Here is a 22,625-nt window from a genome sequence, read left to right as displayed (position 1 = left end):
AAAATAAAACGGATTTCATATACCTCTAGCTCCGCCTCATTAAACTACGCAAAAAGCTGCAGACGTCTGTGAGCGCTGTTATAAATGTGGACCGTGGACGTTCTCATGTCTGACAACACGATGCAGCAGCAGGGCTCTGAAGTGTCACGCATTTCGGTGTGTTGTCACGCAGTCACGGCACACATTGTATTTGTCACGCTGAAAAATATACCGGTAAATTAGGCTGGTGCGCCGCAGCTCTGGAACCGAGAGTGCTGCGGCTTTCAATGAACGAGTCGTACGTTTGAACGGCTCTTTCAAGTGAACGACGAGAGCCGGTTCACAGCTGTCTGAGAGCCGTTCCTTTGTGCAAACTGTCCACGCTTCCTTCACGTGTCTCCTGAGTGTCTCCTCAGTCCAGCTGCCTTCACGTGAACGACCGAGTTTCACTTTTCCGCAGCAGCTCCAGTCACCTGAACGCAGCAGCTAACTAGCGGAGGAGGAGTGTCCAGAAACCGGAGAGAAGCCGGTGTTTTGGAATAACTGATTCCCTATTAACGGGCGACTGGGTTTTTTTCACATCCCTTGTTGCTGATAGATGTTAAAAACCAGACAAAAAGCCGTGTCAGACCTTTTATGAGCCTGATTTCAACATCTGCTGCTACTAGCAGCAACAGCAGGAAGTGCTAAAGGAAGTCGGTCACCAGGTAACAAGGAAACCAGTTAATTTGAAACACAATATTGACGGCTTTATAAAGGTTTTAGTAATGGAACGCACGCGCACACACAGCATAAAATGCTCAGTTAAAGGACACGTAGCAGCATTTAGAGGCTTCATTTTGAAGCTTAACAGAAACATCTGTTAAATCTTTGTTAATAAACAACCCCCCCCCCCCCCCCCCCCCCCCCCCCCCCCCGGCGAGCCCGAGACGAGCGCCCCGTGGGAGCAGATTGCCGGGCGGCTCAGAGAGTTGTTGAGAGAGTTGTTTTGCCAAATCTGGGCGGGGCGGCTCAAAAGTCTTAAAAGTCTGCCTCTGGCTTTCTCACGTCAAACGCAAACAAACAGTCCTGAGGAGCTCCGCGGCAGTTCAGCGCATCCGGCTGCTGCACATCTCTGCCCGCATCAATATGCCCATCCAGGTATGAGCTGCGACTGGCCTCCGATAGCCGTGAAGGGGCGTCGCTGTTCCTTATTTAAGTAACTAACTTATAGTATTGAGTTTTTTTTTTTTTTTAGTTCAAGTTTTCAGAGTTTCCGGGATGTTTTCCTCTTCTCCGGGCCTCACATAGCGTGGATTCATGCGACTGGCTGTTCCTCTCTAGTCCGTCCACGGACAACGTGCTTAACTTCGTTACATAGCTAATCTCTGCACTTTATACAAGCTAGTGCTAATATCCTGCTTCTCAGGTTGTGCATGTACTTAAAGGTTGTATAGAGGATTTTCCATGGAGAGAGATTCAGTGGCAGTGAAGCTAGGTTTACACTTGCACGACTTTTTGCCACGATGTTGTCGTGGCAAAGCGTGCCAATCTCGTGCAAGTCACAAATGGGTGTTCTGTCAGATTTTGCTGCCTTATCAGATTTTGCTACCGCAGCATTAGACACATCTATAAATTTTTGCTACCGTGTCAAATTTTGCTGCCGCTGTTTTTTCCGTATAGCTTTGTCCATTACAGTTGTTTATCTAATCACAATGTTACATTACCATGGAAAAAAAAAAAAAACGAATCTTCTTGCTTCTTCCTCTATCTTTTTTTTTTTAATCAAAATTGTAGGGGAGCATATTTTGATAATACAGTAATCCCCCCCACCACCATTAAATAATGCTCCCAGTGCTGAGTGCACGAATAAATCATAAGTATTCACCCCCAATACCCCCGTATCATTAATTCCAGCTCGTTTTGATGTGTTTTATATGTACTTTAGGGTGGTAGCATATGCTCCCAGTACTCGGTGCACAATACCAGTTTAAAAAAACGAATCTTCTTGCGTCTTCCTCTATTTTTTTGTTAAATCGAAATTGTAGGGGAGCATATTTTGATAATACAATTCATACAAAACACATCAAAACTAGCTGGAATTAATGATACGGGGGTATTAGGGGCGAAAATGATTTATCCGTGCATTGAGTACTGGGAGCATTATCTGATGGCGTGTAAGTGAACTATCAAAATTTGCTTCTGCATAAAAGTACTGATAAAACATCAAAACAAGCTGGTATAATTACACAGGGCTATGATATAGGATGCTGGGACATATAAATTCCAGTTTTACAACACAAAGTACTTAACAGTTCTCCGAGAGCTCTCCTGTCCTGCTCACGGTGCTCACTCAGCGTGAACTCCGACAGGGAGCAAATAATTATGGGCATGATCTTAATGACGTGGAACGCGTGCGCACAGCCGCAAAGTATTTTTTGATGGGTAGCAAAATCTGACAGAACACCCGGCAGGTTCCCACACTGTTCACGACTAGTTCACGCACAGTTCATGACCAGTTCACGGACAGTTGGCGCACAGTTCACGGACAGTTCACTAATGCGCCCGTCAGTGTCGCGAACTGGCACGACGCATTCACGACGCATTCACGCATAGTTTGCGCATAGTTTACGAGCTTCCCGCACTGGCACGACGTGGTTGCGCGCGCAATTACGCACGTCTTATATGAGTAAAAAGGGGGCTTCCCCAACCCCGGGTCATTTTTTGATTTGCCGTGGAACAGACAACATGCTGAATGCCAGAGACCATCACTGCGGAGAAGAGAAGAAGCCTGTACCTGGCAGCTGCTGTGTTGAAGAGCAGCTGAAAAGGCGCTGCCTAGAGCTCCGAGCTGAAGGGGGCCCCGACGGACGGCTGACATCAGTCAATTTCAATGACAAATTGAAGACGCTACACTTCATGCTGCAACGACAGTAGGTCGAAAATCCCCCGCATGGGGCCCTTTTCCGGGTATTCGCCGGTGGCCATGACTGGCACGCATTCTCCCGCATTGTCCCGACGCGTTCACAAGGAGTTCACCGACAGTTGGCGCATAGTTCACGGCCGGTTCGCGATATTTTGTCGTGACCAAAATTTTGAACATTTCAAAATTTTCGTCCCGACATGGCACGCAGTCCCGTCGGGTTTACGCACACTTCACGCCACTTTACGAGTGGTTTGCGACTCGATTCGTGGCAATGCGTGCCACAGAATCGTGCAAGTGTAAACCTGGCTTTAGTCCTTTTTGAAATGCTGCGTATGCGTGACCCACACCCCCTCCTCCCCTGCTCTCGACTCCTCCTCCTTACAGAAAGTAGCATGTATCAACTTAGCATCATAGTGCCAACACATAGCTACCAATGTGTCCTTTTGAACAACACAAAACACAGCAAATATGAGTAAAATCCTGCACTTGCGCCAAATCCTGTACCTGAGCCGTCCCTGCTCTCGGGTGGATCAGAGGAGAACGGGGAGGTTTGTGTGGAGCTGCAGGACTGGAGCAGATACTCGGAGTTCACAGCTGACCTGTGTGTGAGCTGCAGCATGCAGGCATAAACAAGCAGCAGAGCATGGTTGGAGCTTGGAGGAGGAGGGGGAGGGGGGTACGAAAAGTGCTAGGAGCAAGACAGCTACGCTACAAATGTAGAGAGGTTGATTGATACGTTAAACCAATACATAACGAGGCTACCTCGTTATTGATTGGCTAAAGAAATGTTGGTTTTACAACCTCCAGAGTTGATTACTTTTTGTTTTCTTTTTTTGATCACGATAAAAACAAGGCTGCTACAGCTTTATAACGCCATTTTTTAGATTTAATTCATTTTTGTTAGTAATAAAGATCTTCTATACAACCTTTAAGCACTTTCCTCTACTCTGTTACTGATCTATTTAAAGTTCCTCGGAGGGCATAACATCAATATGTATTTACTGGAGCCTACTGAATGTGCTGCTTATCACTCTGTGTAATAAAGTGTACCGTTTCATAATTATCTCAATGTCAGCGTTTATATTTAGCGGTCTGGTGTTTCAGATGATCCAGTGTCCCTGCTGACTGGTGACGGACTTCCTTTCGCATCCGTTGACACGGCTTGTAAAGCAGATGTTAAAACAAGAGTCACAAAAGCATGACTCTTTAAAATTTAGTTTGAATACTGTTAAATTGCGATAACCAGGTCAGTCGCGGGCTTCTGTCTGGTTTTCAACACCTGCTGTTACGAGCAACAGCAAAGCTGAAGGGCAGCCGATCACTAGACAACCGGGAAACCACTTCATCCGAAACACCGGTCATGTAATTCCACATCTATATATCGTGGTTTGTCACGCTCTAGTGGCCGGCAATGATAGCGCGCTCAAATTGCACAACTCAAAACTGAGTCCAGCAAACTCTTTGTATTTCTTTCTGCTCAGGGGCGCTTCTTCAGTTTGTTGGCTCATAATACTGTGGCATTTGCAATTGGTCTTAATGCATTAAAAAAATGCTGATTGTGGGACTTGGCTTGTCCAAAGGCCATCTCCCATGTTTGACAACCTTCAGCTTGAAACCTGTGAGGTCATTCTTCTAGCCACTTACACTATGACAACATGCAGGGGCCCCTTTAGAGGGATTACCAGTATATTGTTGCAGTTGCAGACAGTGTCAAAGTTAAAGGCTTTCGTCATGTTGTCGTAGATATGTACAAATGTCTGCCCTCTTTGAGGGGGGCCCTGCCCACTCTGGGCCTTAGTCAATTGCCTGCCTTGCCCCTTGCCTCTGTTTCGTTTTTAAAAGCTTTTTCCAGTTGAATACACCCATAATAAAAATTTGCAGAACTTACTTCAGATAAAACTGGGCGTTAAGTTGAAACGTTACCTTGCATGTTGTCACAAGTCAAAGGAATTCTCCATCACAATGCCAGCTCAATATTCAGTTTCTAAATACATTTCTGGACAAACTTCAACACCTAGTTGTTCAGGACAGACCAGATCAGTCGAGGTTTGCTGGAACACATCAGAAGCTTCGATCAGGCTGCCAACATTCAGAACATCACCCAACCCAACTGAAGAGTCCTTCTTGACTTAATGTTAAAAAGTTTCTGACACTGCCTTCTCTGCAAACAATGGAAGAGGCATGTGGAAGTATCGAGGTGTGGTCAAGGATATTTTGCCTGTCATGTAACCAGTGAAAAATACTGTCTGTGAGATTTTTGAGATGTAGTAAAGACTGCTGTGTTGTTTGTAAAGTACATATTTTTGCATTTGTAGAAAGGATTGTTACGTTTTGATTTGAGATTGTTTTTGATATAAATGTAAATAACATGAAAATGGAATACATTTCTTTTTGAAATAGATTTTTATTGAATTGTTTCAGCGTTTACAGTAGCCTCTTATCTGCACTAGTGACATTAGAAATGTTGCAGTTTATCCGATTAAACGCGCTTTGCATTTAGAAAACTTGGGCTGTTTTCACCCCACAATTTAACACAGTACACCACCATGTGTATTCACGTCAAAATGTTGAAAAGCCACATTAAAAAAAAAAGCCTAGATCAGCAAAAATGCATATCAAATTTCCTTATAAACAGAGTTTTCCTAGGCGTTTTATTCTCTGGCTCATCATGATCACAAAGCAACAACTCACAGTGTAGTGGCTATTTGTCTTAAATGCAACAAAAATCAAAACTCAAACTTCAAACTGCCACTGATGCACCAGGTTGTGGTTTACGCAGGCAAAGAAAACATAGTCCAACAAAATTCCAGTGAGGTTTATCATGGTTTATTCTCCAAGGCAAGCAAACAATTGGAGCGATCACTTCCTGCTGCTTCTCTCGCGCTGGTAAAAAAACCATAGCCCCACCCAGGTGCCCACTGATCCTCTACCTGCAGCCTCCCTAAATAACCTCCAAGTGCAGGTGGTACCAATTAACTCTACAAAAGCAAGCCTAACAGAAAATAATGTACCAATTACCCAAACCAAACATGCAAAATAAACAAAATAATAAATCTAAACAAAATAAACACTATATGAAATAACACAAACAATATAAATAAGAAAATATTCAGAAAATACTCAGACTAATAAATAGCTCTAACACACAGTTTCATCAAGGGATGGGAAAACAACTGCTTCCTGGGATATTGTTTCATGGCTTGTGTTAACAGTAATAGCTTTGTCTTCTCCATCACTGTCAGGTTGGTCAAAGTCTCCCTGCAGTGGAGGTCCAGGAGGGGGAGCCTGAAATAAGGGTGTCCATGGATCAGCTCTTCAAGGGGAAGAAGGGAGTCCTCTTTGCTGTCCCTGGAGCTTTCACCCCTGGATGCTCCAAGGTGAGTCCCACACTGCCTGTTAACCCTCTCCTGCTTCATAAGTGTCACTTAATTTGATATTTTAATTTCAGACTCACCTCCCAGGCTTCGTGCAGCAGGCCGGAGACCTGAGGAACAAAGGGATAGAGGAGGTGGCGTGTGTTTCTGTCAATGACGCGTTCGTCATGGCCGCATGGGGAAAGGACCAGGGAGCAGACGGCAAGGTATGGACGCCAGTTCACTCCACCGTGAACTTTCCAAAGGATAGAAACATTTGTAAGAGAGCAGGCAGGCTTAAGGATTTTTGGTGACTCAGAGTTTACAGCTACTTTCTTTTGCAGGTTCGAATGCTGGCTGATCCCACTGGAGCTTTTACAAAGGTAACTTTTAGCAGCTGGTAGACCTTGGTTCCATTTAGCGCTTGTGCTCACTGTCCCTTTCCCCCTCCTTGCTAGGAGGTTGACCTGCTACTTGACAGTGATGAGATTGTGCAGGCTCTCGGGAACAAGCGGTCCAAGAGGTAACTGCTGTTTCACAATGATGAATGTTTGTTTTAGTCATGTGGATGTAGTCACTCCTGGTTTATATTTTTTATTTCATTTTATTTTTTTATACCTTTTATTATTGTTTCTTTAAAAAAGAAGAAAAAAAAAGATTTCACTGCTTCTTGGAGTTTTCACCTCACCTTGTCTTTCAGGTATTCCATGTTAGTGCAAGATGGAGTTGTAGAGAAGATCTATGTGGAGCCTGACGGCACCGGGCTGACCTGCAGCCTTGCCCCCAACATTCTGTCTGACCTGTAGGCTCAGTCGCAGCCACTTAATCCCAGCTGCACACCCATAGTTACTGTCAAAGTTGCACTAACAAAGCCCTGTAGCAACCTGCTCAAGCTTCCCTCTCTTTCCAAAGACGGGTGCAGATGTGATGCGGATTCAAGGGTCAAAAACAGAGGAAAAAGCTCATTAATGCGCACAATTATGTCATGAATCTCATTTCTGTTACATATGAGCAAATAAAGTTCAAATATTTCACCATCAGTTGTTCAATTTGTGAATATAAAAGATGGGAGAAAAATGTCGCATTTTGATATATTTTTTCATTATTACGACTCAGAATGGTTATTTAAACCGGTATTTGTTTTCAATTGATTTTGGTACCGACAACATAAAAGGTTATGTTTATCTTTATACTGTTATGAAAAGTCAAGTGCAGTCATGAAGGGAACTGATCCGAACATAGATGACAGCTCATTGGTCTTACCTGGGGTGTCAAAGCTCTTTTAATGTAATTGAGCGGTCACATACAGCTCAATTCAATCCTAAGCAGTCTCGGCCAGCAAAATGACATCAGAATAATCTGTGAACAACTTTAATCTGGATTAGCACAAACCCTATGACACACGCATTACTACATCACACTTTTTGTTCTTTGGTGAACCTCGCACACTCGTTTCATTCTTATCCTGTCTTGTGTATACAGTGTCTCTTTCTTATACTCTCTTGTGGATATAGTTTCTTTAATTTCATTTTTACTTATGTTTTCCAAATCTGTTGCAACATCTAGGATTTCCAACATTTAGGAAATTGAGCAATGGTGTAAAGTCAGTTGTTGCATCCAAAAATTAAACAACGGGGCTGTATCTTTTTCTTTATTTTACTTTTTTAGCTGCCTAAAAAGCTTTGAAGTCATTCCTTCAGCTTTGTTTTGACAACTCTGACACTCAGGACAAATGACTTCTGCTTCCTTCAGCGTGAGTCTTTTTCCAAACACACCCACAGTATGCTAATACTACTTTACAAACAAGTTTGCCAGCTTTTATAATGACTTCTTTTCATAAAACAATGCGGCTCCCAGTAAATGGTTTACTGGACGGTTTGAACCTTCTGATGGGCCGATTTTCAACCGCAGACCTTATGTTTGACACCCCCGGCCTCTGACAGGAAAAGACACTTCAAAGTATGCGCTCGCGCATTTATTCCATATTTGGACGTATGCTGTACTTCCAAATAAGGAGAGCGTGATCAACAGGCTTACCCACAGACACTTACATGGCCATTGCAGGCATTCGAGGACGTTTAGATCCGTGTCTGTGCTTTCTGTACACGGAGGGGATAATATTTTGCGCATCATAGTGAAACTTAGCGTATTCCCATGGCAGGTGATTGGCTGTTTGGACCGCGGCTCGATTGATCCCATCTCAGTACGTCTGTGTGACGTCATGACGCAAGGCATTGCCGCGCTTATTTATCCTGCTCGTCTCTGTACGTCATTACGTCAGGACGCAGGGAATTGCATTGTGGTCGCCGGTGTAGAAACAGAAACCACCACACACCGAATTTTAACTCGACGGGACTTTTTAAAGGTTGGTTTGTTTCCTTCTTAATTCAGTAGCTCGAAAGAGCTAACCGAAGCGATGTGACGTGTAAGTGATGGATAAGTAGTCGTGAATCTTTCAGTAGTTAGCTTATTTGAACTTACATTAGCCTTAAGTTTTGCTAACAAGGCGCCTAGATTCAGGGGTGTCGCTTGTAGTTTCAAGCATGTTGCGAGCCGATGGAATACACAGAATTGGATAGAATGGCTCAACATATCAAGCTCTACCTGTTCGGTGACAATAGTGGCTCATTGAGAAATAGTAACGCATCGATGCTAGTTAGCTTGTGCTAAAGCTGTTAGCACTGAAGTGCGTTGCGCGCGCATTTCAACCGTGTGTTTGAATGGAGATGTGGCTAACAGTTAGCTCTGTAAACTTGGACGGGCTGTGTGCTCCAGGCCTGTAGCTGTAAAGGATGCTCACATCAGGCACATAACGGAAAAGAGCTCAGCGAAAGAGCATTTTGTGAAGAGAAGTTCACGATAAACCCCGGTAGTGTCATTTTAGCTCAAGATGGATAAAGATCTAGTCGTTTTCCGTTATGTGTTTTCCAAATCGTTTTGATTTTAAGTAACTCGTAAAAATAGTCATCAGTTTCAATGCTATAAACTAAAACTAAGTGTAGCTTAAAGCAAAGTTGTTGTTTTTTTTATTGTAATGTTCTATCAACGTTTTGATATGTTGCAGATTAGCATCCTGAGTTATTCTAGTTAAGTGCTGGACAATGGAAACTTTGTTTTTATCAAGGTTTTGACTTTTATTCATTAATAAAAACTCAACAAATATGTAAGGATGGGTATTTTAGCAATCAAGGCTGTTTGAACAAAGTGAAAGTGAAAGTCATTGCTAACATAGCATGGTGAACAGAGAACTTTCAGGCATACTTCAAGATTTTTGTTACAGTTGAAATGCTATGCTTTTGTACTGCTCCAGCACCTTTTTAGGGCAAGGCAGACTTTATTTATGTAGCCCCATTCAGACACAAGGCATTCGTAGTGCTTTATAGGAAATATATTAAACAAAGTGATTGAGGATCAACTTTTCCCCATAGATAAGGAGCGTAGGAACTAAAATCTGCTTCAACTCATGTCTTCTGACTCTGAAACACTTGATAAATCTTTGCCTGAGGAATTCATTCGTCTGGATGTTTCATTTTCTGCCAGTAAATTTGAGTTGTGTTCAGGCCAGAGACGATATTCAAGTAAAGTTTGGAAAAAAAGGACTATATATTACTTCATAAATGCAACTTGACCAAAATATTGGATTTGATTAAAATTACAATAGTTAGCTTGCTTTAACTTTGTGTTTTTGTGTTGCAGCTGGGAACTTGTGTCCAGCCTGAACAGCCGACATGTCGTCAACATCCCAAAAGCACAAAGAGTTTGTGGCCGAGCCCATGGGGGAGAAGAACGTGATGGCTCTGGCAGGCATCGGGGAGGTCCTGGGTAAAAAGCTGGAGGAGAAAGGATTTGACAAGGTGATGGTCAAACCAACTCTGATACTAGTTTGCCAGTTTTGAATTTGAGGGTTTCTTCACTTTTAATCACAAAAAATAATGGGCAGAGGATAGTGACACGTCAGTGCAGTTCATCACATGCTTCAATCTAAATGTAGATTCTTGACAACAGGGCCCTTGTTGTGGGGAAACCATTCCCTCCAGATTCTCCACTGACTCCGTCTGTCCCTTCTCAGGCGTACGTCGTTCTTGGGCAGTTTCTGGTGCTGAAGAAAGATGAGGAGTTGTTCCGAGACTGGCTGAAGGACACCTGTGGGGCAAATGCCAAGCAACAGCGAGACTGCTTTGGCTGTCTCAAGGAATGGTGCGATGCCTTCCTATAAACACATAGTCATTATTTTCTACTTCTGAAGTCCAAACTGCACAATACCTCTTCAGCGATCTTCATTCAATTCAGCTGCAACATGTGTGAACTGACACTACACAGTAATGGGGCTTATTGGCACGTGCCCTCCTCATGGTCTTCAACAAGTAGGTCTAAACTAATAGTTGCCAACTTCTCTCAGTAATTGTTGTTGAAGAAATTTGTATAGTTGATGGCACAGTGTGGTAAGGTGAGCTCACTGCCCTCTTCACAGCAGATATTTGGATTTGTTTTATACGCCACTTGATGCCACAATTGTGCACAGCAATGCGATGATGTTAGACGTGTTGGAAAAAAATGTGAAAAGTTCAAACACCTGCTCTGAAAAATGTCTACTTTCCAGTGGGATGCTGCTTGGATTTAAATACTCATATTAGCCAAGATAATGAAAATACTGCATATAATTTCTCGGCAAGGTAGAATTTTACAGTTGTTTGATTCATTGTTAATGTACTTGGAATTTCCCCTTTTAAGCTCAGCACTGCTGATTTGTTCTGTGTTTAATTTTCCTTCTTCCTCAAATTGTTGATCGCTTCAGCACACTTCTTCTGTGTACTGTGATAAGCTGTCCCTACACACCAAACAAATACTGATCCTTCACTCTTGGGTGCCTGTTGGCTAAGTTTTAATACCATGGGCAATATCAATTGTTAACTTTTTTGTTTCTAATGGGCTCACCTTATCACTGGTTTAGTTTGTACGGTTCGATCAACAATGTTAAGACATTTTCTTGGTGAGAAAGGTTGTTTACGTGAAGGGGGATGTGGCCAGTTTTATGTGAAACACAAAACCTCAATGTGGTCTCAGCTGATGTTTTTAAAAATTGAGCGTACTTATTAACTTAACTTTAAATGAAGACAATACAAGGCCACACCCCACATCTGTTGGAAGCTTGTTTGGACCTGGAAATGGAAATGTATGTAAATAAAGTTGCCAATGAAACAAATTCAAATATTGTCAGAGAAACGTGTCACTCTATTGCCGATCATTGTGTTTAACATGAGCTGATTGTTAGTAGCAAGGTAGTCGGACAATAAGCTACAGTCGATGTTTAGGGTCTTTAGCTTTTCACGTGTAGGTGTCCTTCAATGATCATTATGATATGATATTAGGCAAATAATTCCGCTGAGACTCAATGCTGGTGATCACCGGGCGGCCATCTTCATCCAGATCAAAGTATGAGTTGCTGGACTTATAGGCGAAGATGTGTTAAAATCTTCAGAAGTTGCTTTTCTTCCCACATATCAGTAAATGAACCTTTCTGATCTGTCGTGTGACCCAAATAAAGAACATTTCATTCTTTCAAGTTGCTTTAAATGGAGGTGAAGCAGCAGTAGGGTTTAACACAGCCCTGACTTTAGTTCAGGGCTTCATAGTGAAGCTTAATATTATATCTGACTGTATTTTTAAACATGAGATGCCTTAATGCATGCTAGTTTAAGCATTTAATTCCATCTACTGAGCTACAAACTCTGCAATAGTGCACGTTTGGTGTGTTTCCTCCCTCCACATTGGTGCTTGCGGTCACCAGCTGTATCAGGATAGAAGCGTTGTGTAGCAGCTGCTTGTTCAACACTGGCCCACGTGTGAGCTTTTGATTGTGGAAAAACCTTCCAGCTTTTATATCACTTTTATTACAAAATAAAAAGGCAAGTATCAGATTTGGACACGCGTGTGTGTTTTTGTTTCATGAACAAGAAAAAAAATCATCAGAGGCAGAAAACCTTCTTTGACAGTTTTTTATTTTGATGCTTTATTTTCCATGGTTTTGTTTCATTTTTATTTTTTACCCACCAAAGCTCCAAATGTGATATTTGCAAGATATTTAAAATGCGGTGTAGGTTTTGAAATAATCCAGAGCAGAGGAGCCGAGGGGATTGGGCTCTCGGATGAGGAGCTCTTCTCTTTACTTTTGTAGATGATTTGTAACAAACGCTGAACTTTAGATGGAGAAGTTATGCAGACAGGTGAATTATTGTATTAAAGTTGATAAACTGGCCAGTGGGGAGTGATTGCTCACCCCTCTACTCTGGAAAACCTCTCGCATCTGATTTCCGAAAATGATAATGCACGTCTGTTTAAATTACATTATAGCTGCTGTTAATTTTTTGCCTTAAAGAAATAGAAAATTGTGACTGACTCGTAGTAACCGCAAAGCTGATGTAGCTTCAATGGCTTGCATCTTGTCAGATATTAAATGTCCACAACCCTCTGGAATGTCTTTTTCAGGGGCGTTTTCAATGATATCTGTGTGCTATTGAACTATAAAATCTCATTTCGACAGTGATCAGATGCTATGACTTGTTGCTTAAGTTTTCACAGTAGCACCTAATGCACACACACATACACACTTTCACATCCACACTACAGCAACATTATAGAAATGAGCAAAATGCTGAAACCTTAAATAAAACCCTGGGGTGGGGGAAACCGGTCACAACACATGAAGGGCTGTCGCCCTCGCTGGACACAAGTCACTGCCAAAAAGAAGGGACCGCCGATGAATGTAAGAATACAAAATGAAGACGGGACGCACAGCAAGCGGAGCTTTTTCTGAGTGCGGCGGAGCTTGACCTGCAAGTGGTGTGTTGTGAAGATCTCCACCTGCCACCCCGGATTACCAAACACCGACTCGTATTCTGTTCGATTGCCAGATCGTGGAGCGAAGTGGGAGCCCTGGCACCATCTGAGCAGCATTTGAGACGTGTAGCACCACCACCACCGTGATCCACAGAACTAGATAAAAGCTTCAGATGCTGCAGAATCCGTGTGAATCTGATCCTGGGATCAGCTGAGGAACAACTCGATCGCCAGCCCGCTGTCCGCTCTTTTTGGCAGTTATCGATGATCTATGAGAGCATGAAATGTTTTCAGCCTTATGATTAGGAGTGTTTTAATTCTTCTTGCCTTTTTTTATTTAATGTTATTGTCATTTCCGTCTTAAATGTTAAAGATTTGCTGCAAATTCTTCCCCTCTGCCATTGAGACGCGTGTCTGCATTTTGAGAATTTCGACATTTGGTTTTATAGTAGATCATGTACTGTACATCGGCAGCTTTAATGCGAGGTTACTATAGTACATCAATGTCTTATTTAGATCGGAAGTACATGTACACACTGTACATACATGTACACACTGTACACTTGTACTTTGCCTGGACAACAATCCCTGATTTGTCTCAAAGCAGAGCGCAGAAGAATTTCTTCTCCCTGAAAGGGTTCTCTGAGGTGGGCACGGGGGTGATCAGGGGGCCGTTGCAGGCGTGTGCGTCACAGTACGCCATCAGGTCAGCTGCTTCCTTTGAAACCTGCCAGAGGAGAGAAATGAGAAGATTTGACGCAGCTGATCTCTCACCTGACATTCACTCATGATTCATCTTGCAATTTTTAAAATTGATCCTTGAAATAATACCCATTTGTTCATGTTTGGAAAAATGTAGCCGTAACGTTGTTTCTTGGTGAATTCAGTCTCTCTGTTTAGTTCAGGGGTCTCCAACCCTGTTCCTGGAGAGCTTCTATCCAGCATGTTTTAGTTCTCTCCCTGCTACTACTGTGGGAAAGAGGCAGACAGACAATCGGTGATCATTAGAGATAGGTGTCCCTCATCACATCTCTCCAGCATTTTTCCCTGAGCCACCTCTACCCCCTCGCCCCCACAGCTGAGCCAAAACCATGCCCACCACCACATGCGTTCATGACACTCCACCTACAGTAACTGTTCCAGCCATTATGCATGTGTGTTGTTGGTGGGTGTGAGCCCGGTGTTGTGAATGAATGGTTACGTCATGAGTGGGTATGTGGATGCGTGAAGGCATATGAGTGGGTGTTAGTGTAGCTGTGTAGTGACTGGGGTGAGCACACAGTTTTTGACCACCTTGTGCCACGCTTCGTTTAAAAAGCTGTTGGAGAAACGAATAAAGTTGTAAATCGAACGCTGTGGAGTGTGCGCGTCACCTGTATCAGACCCAGTCATGAAAGTGACAAAAGGACAGTTGTAGTCACAACAGTAACATTGTGGTATGTAAAAGTATTTAGCGTTATGTCTCATGAAAGAATAAGTGCATTACTTGGGGTAATGATGATTTTGGTAACAACAGCACTGAAACTGCTACAGATCGGTCTGTGACCGTATGCTAACAGCTGATTTTTTTTAACTTCCTCTTTGGTGAACGATGGTCTGTTTCTCACTGTGGTCTCTCACCTTTTTGAATGGTATAAAAGGTGTACCAAAGACTTTCTTTTCTTTGACCAAATTGTATTAATACTGTGGCTCAGAATGTCAAGGGTGTGTCTCCACATGGTTTTATGCAGATGACACTGCGACTTAGCAACAGGAAATGTGTCCCCTGTGTTTTTCAATCCCTGCAGTCTGCAATTCCTGAACAAGCTGCCACAAACACTCCCTTTCGTAAAAAAGCCAGATACACCCATTGCAGGTATTTAATGACGTCAGTGGTCTCTGTATGCAGAGAAAGAATTTTTTGCACATCAAAATGAAACTGTTCCCATTGCAGATGATTGAGTGTTTTGACCACGGCTCCACTGATCCTATCTCTGCACGTCAGTTTGTGACATCATGACACAAGGCATTGTGGCTCTTATTTATCCTGCTCGTCTCTGTACTTCACATATATCAGGACGCAGTGAGTTGCATTGTGGTCGCTGGTGACGCAGAAACAGAAACCACACACCGAATTTTACCTCGACAAGACTTTTTTACAGGTATGTATTTTCCTGCTTTGTTCTGTTGCTTGAACGAGCTAACCAAACAGATATTATGTGTAAGTGATGGATAAGTAGTCGTAAATCTCAAAGTAGTTTGCTCAGTTCAAGTTACATTAGCCTTTTGCTGCTGATGCTTGTAGTTTCAAGCATGTTACGAGCCGATGAAATACAAAGACTTGGAAAAAATGGCTCACCATTGCAAGCACTACCTGTTTACCAACAATAATAGCTCATTGAGAGATTAAGCTTTAATGCATCGATGTTAGTTAGCTTGTGTCAACCGTGTCAGCTTCAGCTTAATATTCATATAGCTGAAGAGCTAGCTATTTTCAGCGGTGTGCATTCATATCGTTTTGATTTTAAATAACTCGTAAAAAGTCTTCTGTACTAAAGTAAGAAAGACATTTAATGTTGCTTAATGCATTTTTTTTATATTCTGTAAAAGAATTTGTTACGAATTCAAATCTTGGGTTATTCTATTGAAGTGCTGTTCAGTGCAACCTTCATTATTATTAAAGTTTTTTTCTTTTTTAAATCATATATGTCATAACGGTATTTTTTTTAGTAATCAAACATGACTATTTGAACAAAGTGAAAATTGTGTCTTTGTACTGCTCCAGCACACTTAGGGCAAGACAGATTTTATTTATCTAGCACTATTCAGACATAAGGCAGTTCATTGTGCTTTACAGGGATATAAAGGAAATACATTAAAACAAAATGATTCAGGATCATGATTGTAACTTCACAGTTTGTTTTCAGCAAAATTACAAAAATTTTCTGCAAAATTCTGACGGCCTTTTGGGTTTGATGCTATCTCATGAACCAGGAAGTGCAGTGTGAAAAGTGTGAATATGGTTTGATCCATGTCAGACTTTACACTAAGTCCATATCTGACCACAGCCATATGACTTTAATATTCACCAGCCATAACCTGGTGAAAACATAAAGTATATAAACAGCATGGAAATTTTGAGAGCAAACTTTTCCTCAGGGGTACTTCCAAATTCTCTCAAATTTGCACTTTTCATCGAAAGGGGATTTGGTGAGGCAAGAGTCAAGCAACTAGTGAGGACCCATTCAAGGCTGCTTGGAGCTTCAATTAGAATTGACTTTGTGCTTTTGTGCTACAGCTCAGAACTTGTGTCCAGCCTGAACAGCCGACATGTCGTCAACATCCCAAAAGCACCGAGCATTTGTGGCCGAGCCCATGGGGCAGAAGAGAGCGGAGGCCCTGCCAGGCATCGGGGAGGTCCTGGGTGGAAGACTGAGGGAGAGGGGATTCGGCAAGGTGATGGTCAAACCTACTTTTTTTCTGATACAGCTTGCCAGTTATGAATTCAACGGTTTCTGAAATTTTGCTTGAAATCATTGACAGAGGCAAGACAACGCTTAAATACAGATGGAATGTTTTCAGTTCAATTCAGCTTCATTTTTAGAGCACCAATTACAACAGAGTCGTTTCTAGACTGCTTTTACAGAGAAAACCCAACAGATCCACATGAGCAAGCATAAGCGACTGTGGAAAGGAAACTCCCCTTTAAAAGAAAGAAACCTTTGCATAACCACGCTCAGAGGTGGCGGGTTTCTGCTGTTCTGGTTGGGGTGAGGGAATACAAAAGGGAGAAAAGGATAGAACAGACAGATCGATTATCTGAATTAGCTCAGCGTTGCTCCGCTTGATGCAGGTGGATCAATACAGGAGGCCTCAGATGGCGAACCTTGGGAATCCTGAGAGAGGGAGAGAGAGAGAGAGAGAGAGACTGGTTCCACATGGCAGGTGCCTGAGGTTAAGTTTAGGAAAGAGGATAATGTTAGGCTTAAAATAAGGATTAAGACTAATGTTAAGCTTAAAATAATGGCTGGTTCGGGTGTGTTTTTAGAGAGAGGAAGAGGGAGAACAAGAGAGAGAGGGACAGAGGGTATAGAGATCAGATGAATAGCACGAGGAAGTCAGAGCCAAGGAGAGGCAGCCTGCTTAGACTTGAACCTCTCCCTGTGCTGGGACTGGCTTGTAAGCTCCAACTCCCCCCAAGGGAGGACAGAAAAGTTTTGCACAATTGATGACAGGCTTCAATCTAAATGTAGGTTCTTGACAATGGGGCCCTTGTTGTGCTAAACTATTTCCGCCACTTAGATATCTTCATTGATACTATCTGTACTTTAACAGGCGAACAACGTTCTCGGGCAGTATCTGGTGTTGAACCAAGACCAGCATCTGTTTCAACGCTGGCTGAAGGACACCTGTGGGGCAAATGCCAAGCAACAACATGACTGCTATGCTGGTGTCCAAGAATGGTGTTCTGGAAATGTGTAGTTATGCTGTCTGGAATAAAGATTCACGAAAGGTTGTCTTTGAAAGTTTCTTGAAGCTCCAAAACACACTTGTACAGAGTGCTCAGATGTCTGCATGAGAGTACCTCATTCCCAAGGCACACATGAAATCTTAAACTACCGAGGGTGGGGCCGGAGTCCTAACAAAGCACAGAAAAATGTTTTCTCTATTCATGAGCCATTGTGCTCATTATGGGGTCTGGCCATCATTGGTATTTCCCCTTAATGAGCTCCGTCTTGTTGCATGTTAACGTCCACCTTTTTGCTTGTAACATTTTCCTCCCCTTATTCTGCTGTTTCTGGTTTATCATTTCTTTATTTGCTCTGAAATGTTTTCAGTCGATCTTTATTTGCAAAAGCACTTTTCGTATTCATAAAAAAATAACGCAAAGTGCTGAACAGTAAACTCAGTCACAAAAATAAAAAGAGCAAAAACCACCCCATCGATCAGTATGCAGGCACAGACACCCAGGTGTACACGCACACACACACACATACAGACACACTCCCAATTTGTGTCACACAATTTTTTTGTGCATTTCCCTTGGAGTTGTTTCTAGTGGTGTGACGTTCACGAATGAGTTGGTCATTTGAATGGGTCTTTTAATTGAACAACGACAACCAGTTCACAGCAATCAAGTATGTGCACGTTTCCCACGCTTCTTTTATGTGTCACCTGTGTGCCTGATGAGTCCAAGCTGTCAATGCTACCTTCAGCTGAACGACCGACAACATCTTCAGCTTTGTACAGTGTAATGGAAATTTTTAGGTATTTGATGCATGTGATGGTTATCAACTTTAAGTAGACTCCTCAGCAGAGGCCCCCCTGGACTCCTGACACCAAGCAAACCCAAATGGGGGTTCTTTCCTGTTTGTCCTGTTGCATTTTGAGCAGATGTAAGGTAAGGTAAGGTAAGGTAAGGTACTTTATTGGTCATTATACAGTGAATGTACAACGAAATTTGTTCTCTGCATTTAACCCATCCATCGATGCCACTGAGGCATTCCGTATGGAGCAGTGGGCAGCTGCGGGGAGCGCCCGGGGACCCATCTCCAGATGTGGGGTCAGGTTAATGGTCAGAATCACCTGACTGGAGGATTGACCTATGGTGCATGTTATCGGTTGATAACGGTTATCGGTTGTGTCTCCCCCTGACTAGGCGTAATCTCTAAGAGGTGTCTGTGGTCTGTATGCTACTCTTCTCTGATGCACAGGCAGCCACAGGGGGTTGAAGTGGGTTGGGTGGTTGGAGTTGTTCCTTTGTCACTTCATATGTTAAATATGTGTCCCTCCCTGACTGAGGGCAGCCTCCAAGACATGTTAATGACATTAACATGTCTGCCCCTGGCCACAGGGGTTCAGGGAGGGGTATAAACATCAGTCTGTATTACAGAACTTTAGAACTCACACTGACTGAGCAGCTGTGACTTCTCTCCTGTTGCAACTGGAAATAAAGGAACCAATAAGGAACTCATCTTTGGTGCATTTATGAATACAATTTCCACAACAACAGCATGCTGCAGTCTCCTGAACACAACAACTAACCAGCGGAGGAGGAGTTTTAGGAGGAGTTGAGGAGCTCCACCCTTTTAAGCTCAGCACTGTTAGTTTGTTCGATTTTGCTTCCTCCTGAAATTGTTGATCACTTCACCACATATTTCTTGCAGTTTAATGTTATAAACTTTCCCCACAGACCATACTAATACTCATCTTTCACTCTTGGGTGTCTGTTGGCTAATTTTTGATGCCATGGCACCATCATTTGTAAACTACTTATTTTTTTAAATGGACTCACCATATCACTTGATTAGTTTGTACGGTTAGTGCACCAACAATGTTCAGACGTTTTCTTGATGAGAAAGGTTGTTTGCCTGAAAGATTTTGTGGGGCATGTAGCCAGTTTTATGTGAAACACAAAACCTCAAAGTGGTCTCTGCATCCATCTATCCATTTTTTATCCACTTGTCCAGGGCTGGGTCACAGGGGCAACAGTCTAAAAAGGGATGCCCAGACTTCCTTCTCTCTAGACACTTCCTCTAGCTCTTCTGGGACAATCCCAAGGTGCTTCCAGGCCAGCTGAGAGACGTAGTCTCTACAGCGTGTCCTGGGTCTTCCCTGGGGCCTCCTCCTGGTGGAACATGCTTGGAACACCTCCCCAGGGAGGCGTCCAGGAGGCATCCTAACCAGATGCCCGAGCCACCTCAGCTGGCTCCTCTCAATGCGGAGGAGAAGCTGCTTGACTCCAAGTTCCTCCCTGCTGACTGAGCTCCTCATCCTATCTTTAAGAGAGTGCCCACCCATCCTGCAGAGGAAGATGATTTCAGCCGCTTGGATCCAGGATCTTGTCCTTTTAGTCATGGCGCAAAGCTCCTGACCATAGGTGAGAGCAGGAACGTAGATTGATCAGTAAATTGAGAGCTTCGCCTTTCGGCTCAGCTTCCTCTTCACCACGATGGACCGATACAACGACTGCATCACTGCAAATGTTGCACCGATCCGCCTGTCAGTCTCACACTCCATCCTTCCCCCACTCGACTCATGAACAAAGCCCCAAGATACTTGAACTCCTCCACTTGGGCCAGAGTCTCTCTGCCAACCTGGAGAGGGCAGGCTACCATCTTCCGGTCAAGGACCATGGCCTCAGATTTGGAGGTGCTCATCCTCATCCCTGTCGGTCAACCCGAATGGATGACATGGGCCCAAGCTATGGCAAGTTGCGGCCTGAGCCCAGTCAGGCCCCATGGGCAAACGCCCGGCACACCAGGTGCTCAGATTCAAGTCCCAACCCCGGGCCTGGCTCCAGAGCAGGGCCCTGACTGCATCATACCGGGCGTCATCTCAGTCCTTTACTTAACTTTTCTCATGGGGGCTTTTGACCTGCTCTTAGTCCGGCTCATTGATGTTGGCTCTTCCTATCATTGCGAAGCAGTATTCACTAATTGTCAGATTGTTTACGCATTAATAGGGCACATGAGCTGAGATTAGACCATTGTGACACAGGTTACTTTTGCCCTTCTGATCATGTGTCATTGCAATAGTAATCCTGCTATCTGCAGATGTTTCTAAAAATTGAGCATTCTTATTGAAATTCTTTGACCTAAATTTTAATGAAAACAATACAAGGCCACACCCCACATCTGTTGGAAGCTTGTTTGGACCCGGAAATGGAAATGTATGCAAATAAAGATGCCAATGAAACAAACTTTAATATTGTCAGAGAAACGTGTCACTCTATTGCCGATCATTGTGTTTAACATGAGCTGATTGTTAGTAGCAAGGTAGTCGGACAATAAGCTACAGTCGATGTTTAGGGTCTTTAGCTTTTCACGTGTAGGTGTCCTTCAATGATCATTATGATATTAGGCAAATAATTCTGCTGAGACTCAATGCTGGTGATCACCGGGCGGCCATCTTCATCCAGATCAAAGTATGAGTTGCTGGACTTATAGGCGAAGATGTGTTAAAATCTTCAGAAGTTGCTTTTCTTCCCACATATCAGTAAATGAGCCTTTCTGATCTGTCGTGTGACCCAAATAAAGAACATTTCATTCTTTCAAGTTGCTTTAAATGGAGGTGAAGCAGCAGTAGGGTTTAACACAGCCCTGACTTTAGTTCAGGGCTTCATAGTGAAGCTTAATATTATGTCTGACTGTATTTTTAAACATGAGATGCCTTAATGCATGCTAGTTTAAGCATTTAATTCCATCTACTGAGCTACAAACTCTGCAATAGTGCACGTTTGGTGTGTTTCCTCCCTCCACATTGGTGCTTGCGGTCACCAGCTGTATCAGGATAGAAGCGTTGTGTAGCAGCTGCTTGTTCAACACTGGCCCACGTGTGAGCTTTTGATTGTGGAAAAACCTTCCAGCTTTTATATCACTTTTATTACAAAATAAAAAGGCAAGTATCAGATTTGGACACGCGTGTGTGTTTTTGTTTCATGAACAAGAAAAAAAATCATCAGAGGCAGAAAACCTTCTTTGACAGTTTTTTATTTTGATGCTTTATTTTCCATGGTTTTGTTTCATTTTTATTTTTTACCCACCAAAGCTCCAAATGTGATATTTGCAAGATATTTAAAATGCGGTGTAGGTTTTGAAATAATCCAGAGCAGAGGAGCCGAGGGGATTGGGCTCTCGGATGAGGAGCTCTTCTCTTTACTGTTGTAGATGATTTGTAACAAATGCTGAACTTTAGATGGAGAAGTTATGTAGACAGGTGAATTATTGTATTAAAGTTGATAAACTGGCCAGTGGGGAGTGATATTGGAGTGAATGCTCACCCCTCGACTCTGGAAAACCTCTCACATCTGATTTCCGAAAATGATAATGCACGTCTGTTTAAATTACATTATAGCTGCTGTTAATTTTTTGCCTTAAAGAAATAGAAAATTGTGACTGACTCGTAGTAACCGCAAAGCTGATGTAGCTTCAATGGCTTGCATCTTGTCAGATATTAAATGTCCACAACCCTCTGGAATGTCTTTTTCAGGGGCGTTTTCAATGATATCTGTGTGCTATTGAACTATAAAATCTCATTTCGACAGTGATCAGATGCTATGACTTGTTGCTTAAGTTTTCACAGTAGCACCTAATGCACACACACATACACACTTTCACATCCACACTACAGCAACATTATAGAAATGAGCAAAATGCTGAAACCTTAAATAAAACCCTGGGGTGGGGGAAACCGGTCACAACACATGAAGGGCTGTCGCCCTCGCTGGACACAAGTCACTGCCAAAAAGAAGGGACCGCCGATGAATGTAAGAATACAAAATGAAGACGGGACGCACAGCTAGCGGAGCTTTTTCTGAGTGCGGCGGAGCTTGACCTGTAAGTGGTGTGTTGTGAAGATCTCCACCTGCCACCCCGGATTACCAAACACCGACTCGTATTCTGTTCGATTGCCAGATCGTGGAGCGAAGTGGGAGCCCTGGCACCATCTGAGCAGCATTTGAGACGTGTAGCACCACCACCACCGTGATCCACAGAACTAGATAAAAGCTTCAGATGCTGCAGAATCCGTGTGAATCTGATCCTGGGATCAGCTGAGGAACAACTCGATCG

At 43.1% G+C, this 22,625-nt stretch overlaps 3 protein-coding genes and 2 long non-coding RNA genes across 6 annotated transcripts; 4 read left to right on the top strand and 1 right to left on the bottom strand.

Moving 5' to 3' along the window:
* The first annotated feature begins 1,034 nt into the window (after positions 1–1,034).
* Positions 1,035–7,294, top strand: LOC115395390 (peroxiredoxin-5, mitochondrial-like). The gene is made up of 6 exons (XM_030100914.1): positions 1,035–1,119; positions 6,127–6,261; positions 6,333–6,464; positions 6,582–6,620; positions 6,696–6,760; positions 6,938–7,294. Exons 1-6 carry the CDS (start codon positions 1,108–1,110, stop codon positions 7,041–7,043), a joined length of 489 nt encoding a protein of 162 aa, XP_029956774.1. The 5' UTR covers positions 1,035–1,107; the 3' UTR covers positions 7,044–7,294.
* On the bottom strand, positions 5,390–8,408 carry LOC115395391 (uncharacterized). Its single transcript, XR_003932270.1, has 3 exons — positions 8,289–8,408; positions 6,339–6,493; positions 5,390–6,169 (listed from the first exon to the last, which is right to left on the bottom strand). It is a non-coding gene; the product is annotated as an uncharacterized LOC115395391 (long non-coding RNA).
* Positions 8,409–8,501: 93 nt separating this feature from the next.
* On the top strand, positions 8,502–12,186 carry LOC115395381 (barrier-to-autointegration factor). Its single transcript, XM_030100905.1, has 3 exons — positions 8,502–8,602; positions 9,934–10,091; positions 10,307–12,186. The coding sequence occupies exons 2-3, from the start codon at positions 9,966–9,968 to the stop codon at positions 10,451–10,453; spliced, it is 273 nt and encodes a 90-aa protein (XP_029956765.1). The 5' UTR covers positions 8,502–8,602; positions 9,934–9,965; the 3' UTR covers positions 10,454–12,186.
* A 758-nt stretch (positions 12,187–12,944) lies between these two features.
* Positions 12,945–22,368, top strand: LOC115395384 (uncharacterized). Its single transcript, XR_003932269.1, has 3 exons — positions 12,945–13,000; positions 19,840–19,842; positions 22,327–22,368. It is a non-coding gene; the product is annotated as an uncharacterized LOC115395384 (long non-coding RNA).
* LOC115395383 (barrier-to-autointegration factor-like) lies at positions 15,099–17,563 on the top strand. 2 transcript variants are annotated; one of them, XM_030100906.1, is made up of 3 exons: positions 15,099–15,215; positions 16,352–16,509; positions 17,389–17,563. In XM_030100906.1, exons 2-3 carry the CDS (start codon positions 16,384–16,386, stop codon positions 17,533–17,535), a joined length of 273 nt encoding a protein of 90 aa, XP_029956766.1. In that variant the 5' UTR covers positions 15,099–15,215; positions 16,352–16,383; the 3' UTR covers positions 17,536–17,563. The 2 variants fall into 2 exon arrangements, with proteins under 2 accessions (XP_029956766.1, XP_029956767.1); XM_030100907.1 differs by having other exon boundaries at positions 15,110–15,211; positions 16,347–16,509.
* Positions 22,369–22,625: the final 257 nt, after the last annotated feature.

The sequence above is a fragment of the Salarias fasciatus genome, chromosome 10 (genome assembly GCF_902148845.1).
Source record: "Salarias fasciatus chromosome 10, fSalaFa1.1, whole genome shotgun sequence".
NCBI lineage: Eukaryota > Metazoa > Chordata > Actinopteri > Blenniiformes > Blenniidae > Salarias > Salarias fasciatus.
This window is presented reverse-complemented; position numbering and strand designations above follow the sequence as displayed.

Coding starts and splice junctions, on each gene's coding strand:
- LOC115395383 (XM_030100906.1), top strand. CDS start 16,384: ATGTCGTCAACATCCCAAAAGCACCGAGCATTTGTGGCCGAGCCCATG. Junction 16,510..17,388: donor GGGAGAGGGGATTCGGCAAG/GTGATGGTCAAA, acceptor GTACTTTAACAG/GCGAACAACGTTCTCGGGCA.
- LOC115395390 (XM_030100914.1), top strand. Junction 6,262..6,332: donor TCACCCCTGGATGCTCCAAG/GTGAGTCCCACA, acceptor TTTTAATTTCAG/ACTCACCTCCCAGGCTTCGT. Junction 6,465..6,581: donor ACCAGGGAGCAGACGGCAAG/GTATGGACGCCA, acceptor TTTCTTTTGCAG/GTTCGAATGCTGGCTGATCC.
- LOC115395381 (XM_030100905.1), top strand. CDS start 9,966: ATGTCGTCAACATCCCAAAAGCACAAAGAGTTTGTGGCCGAGCCCATG. Junction 10,092..10,306: donor AGGAGAAAGGATTTGACAAG/GTGATGGTCAAA, acceptor GTCCCTTCTCAG/GCGTACGTCGTTCTTGGGCA.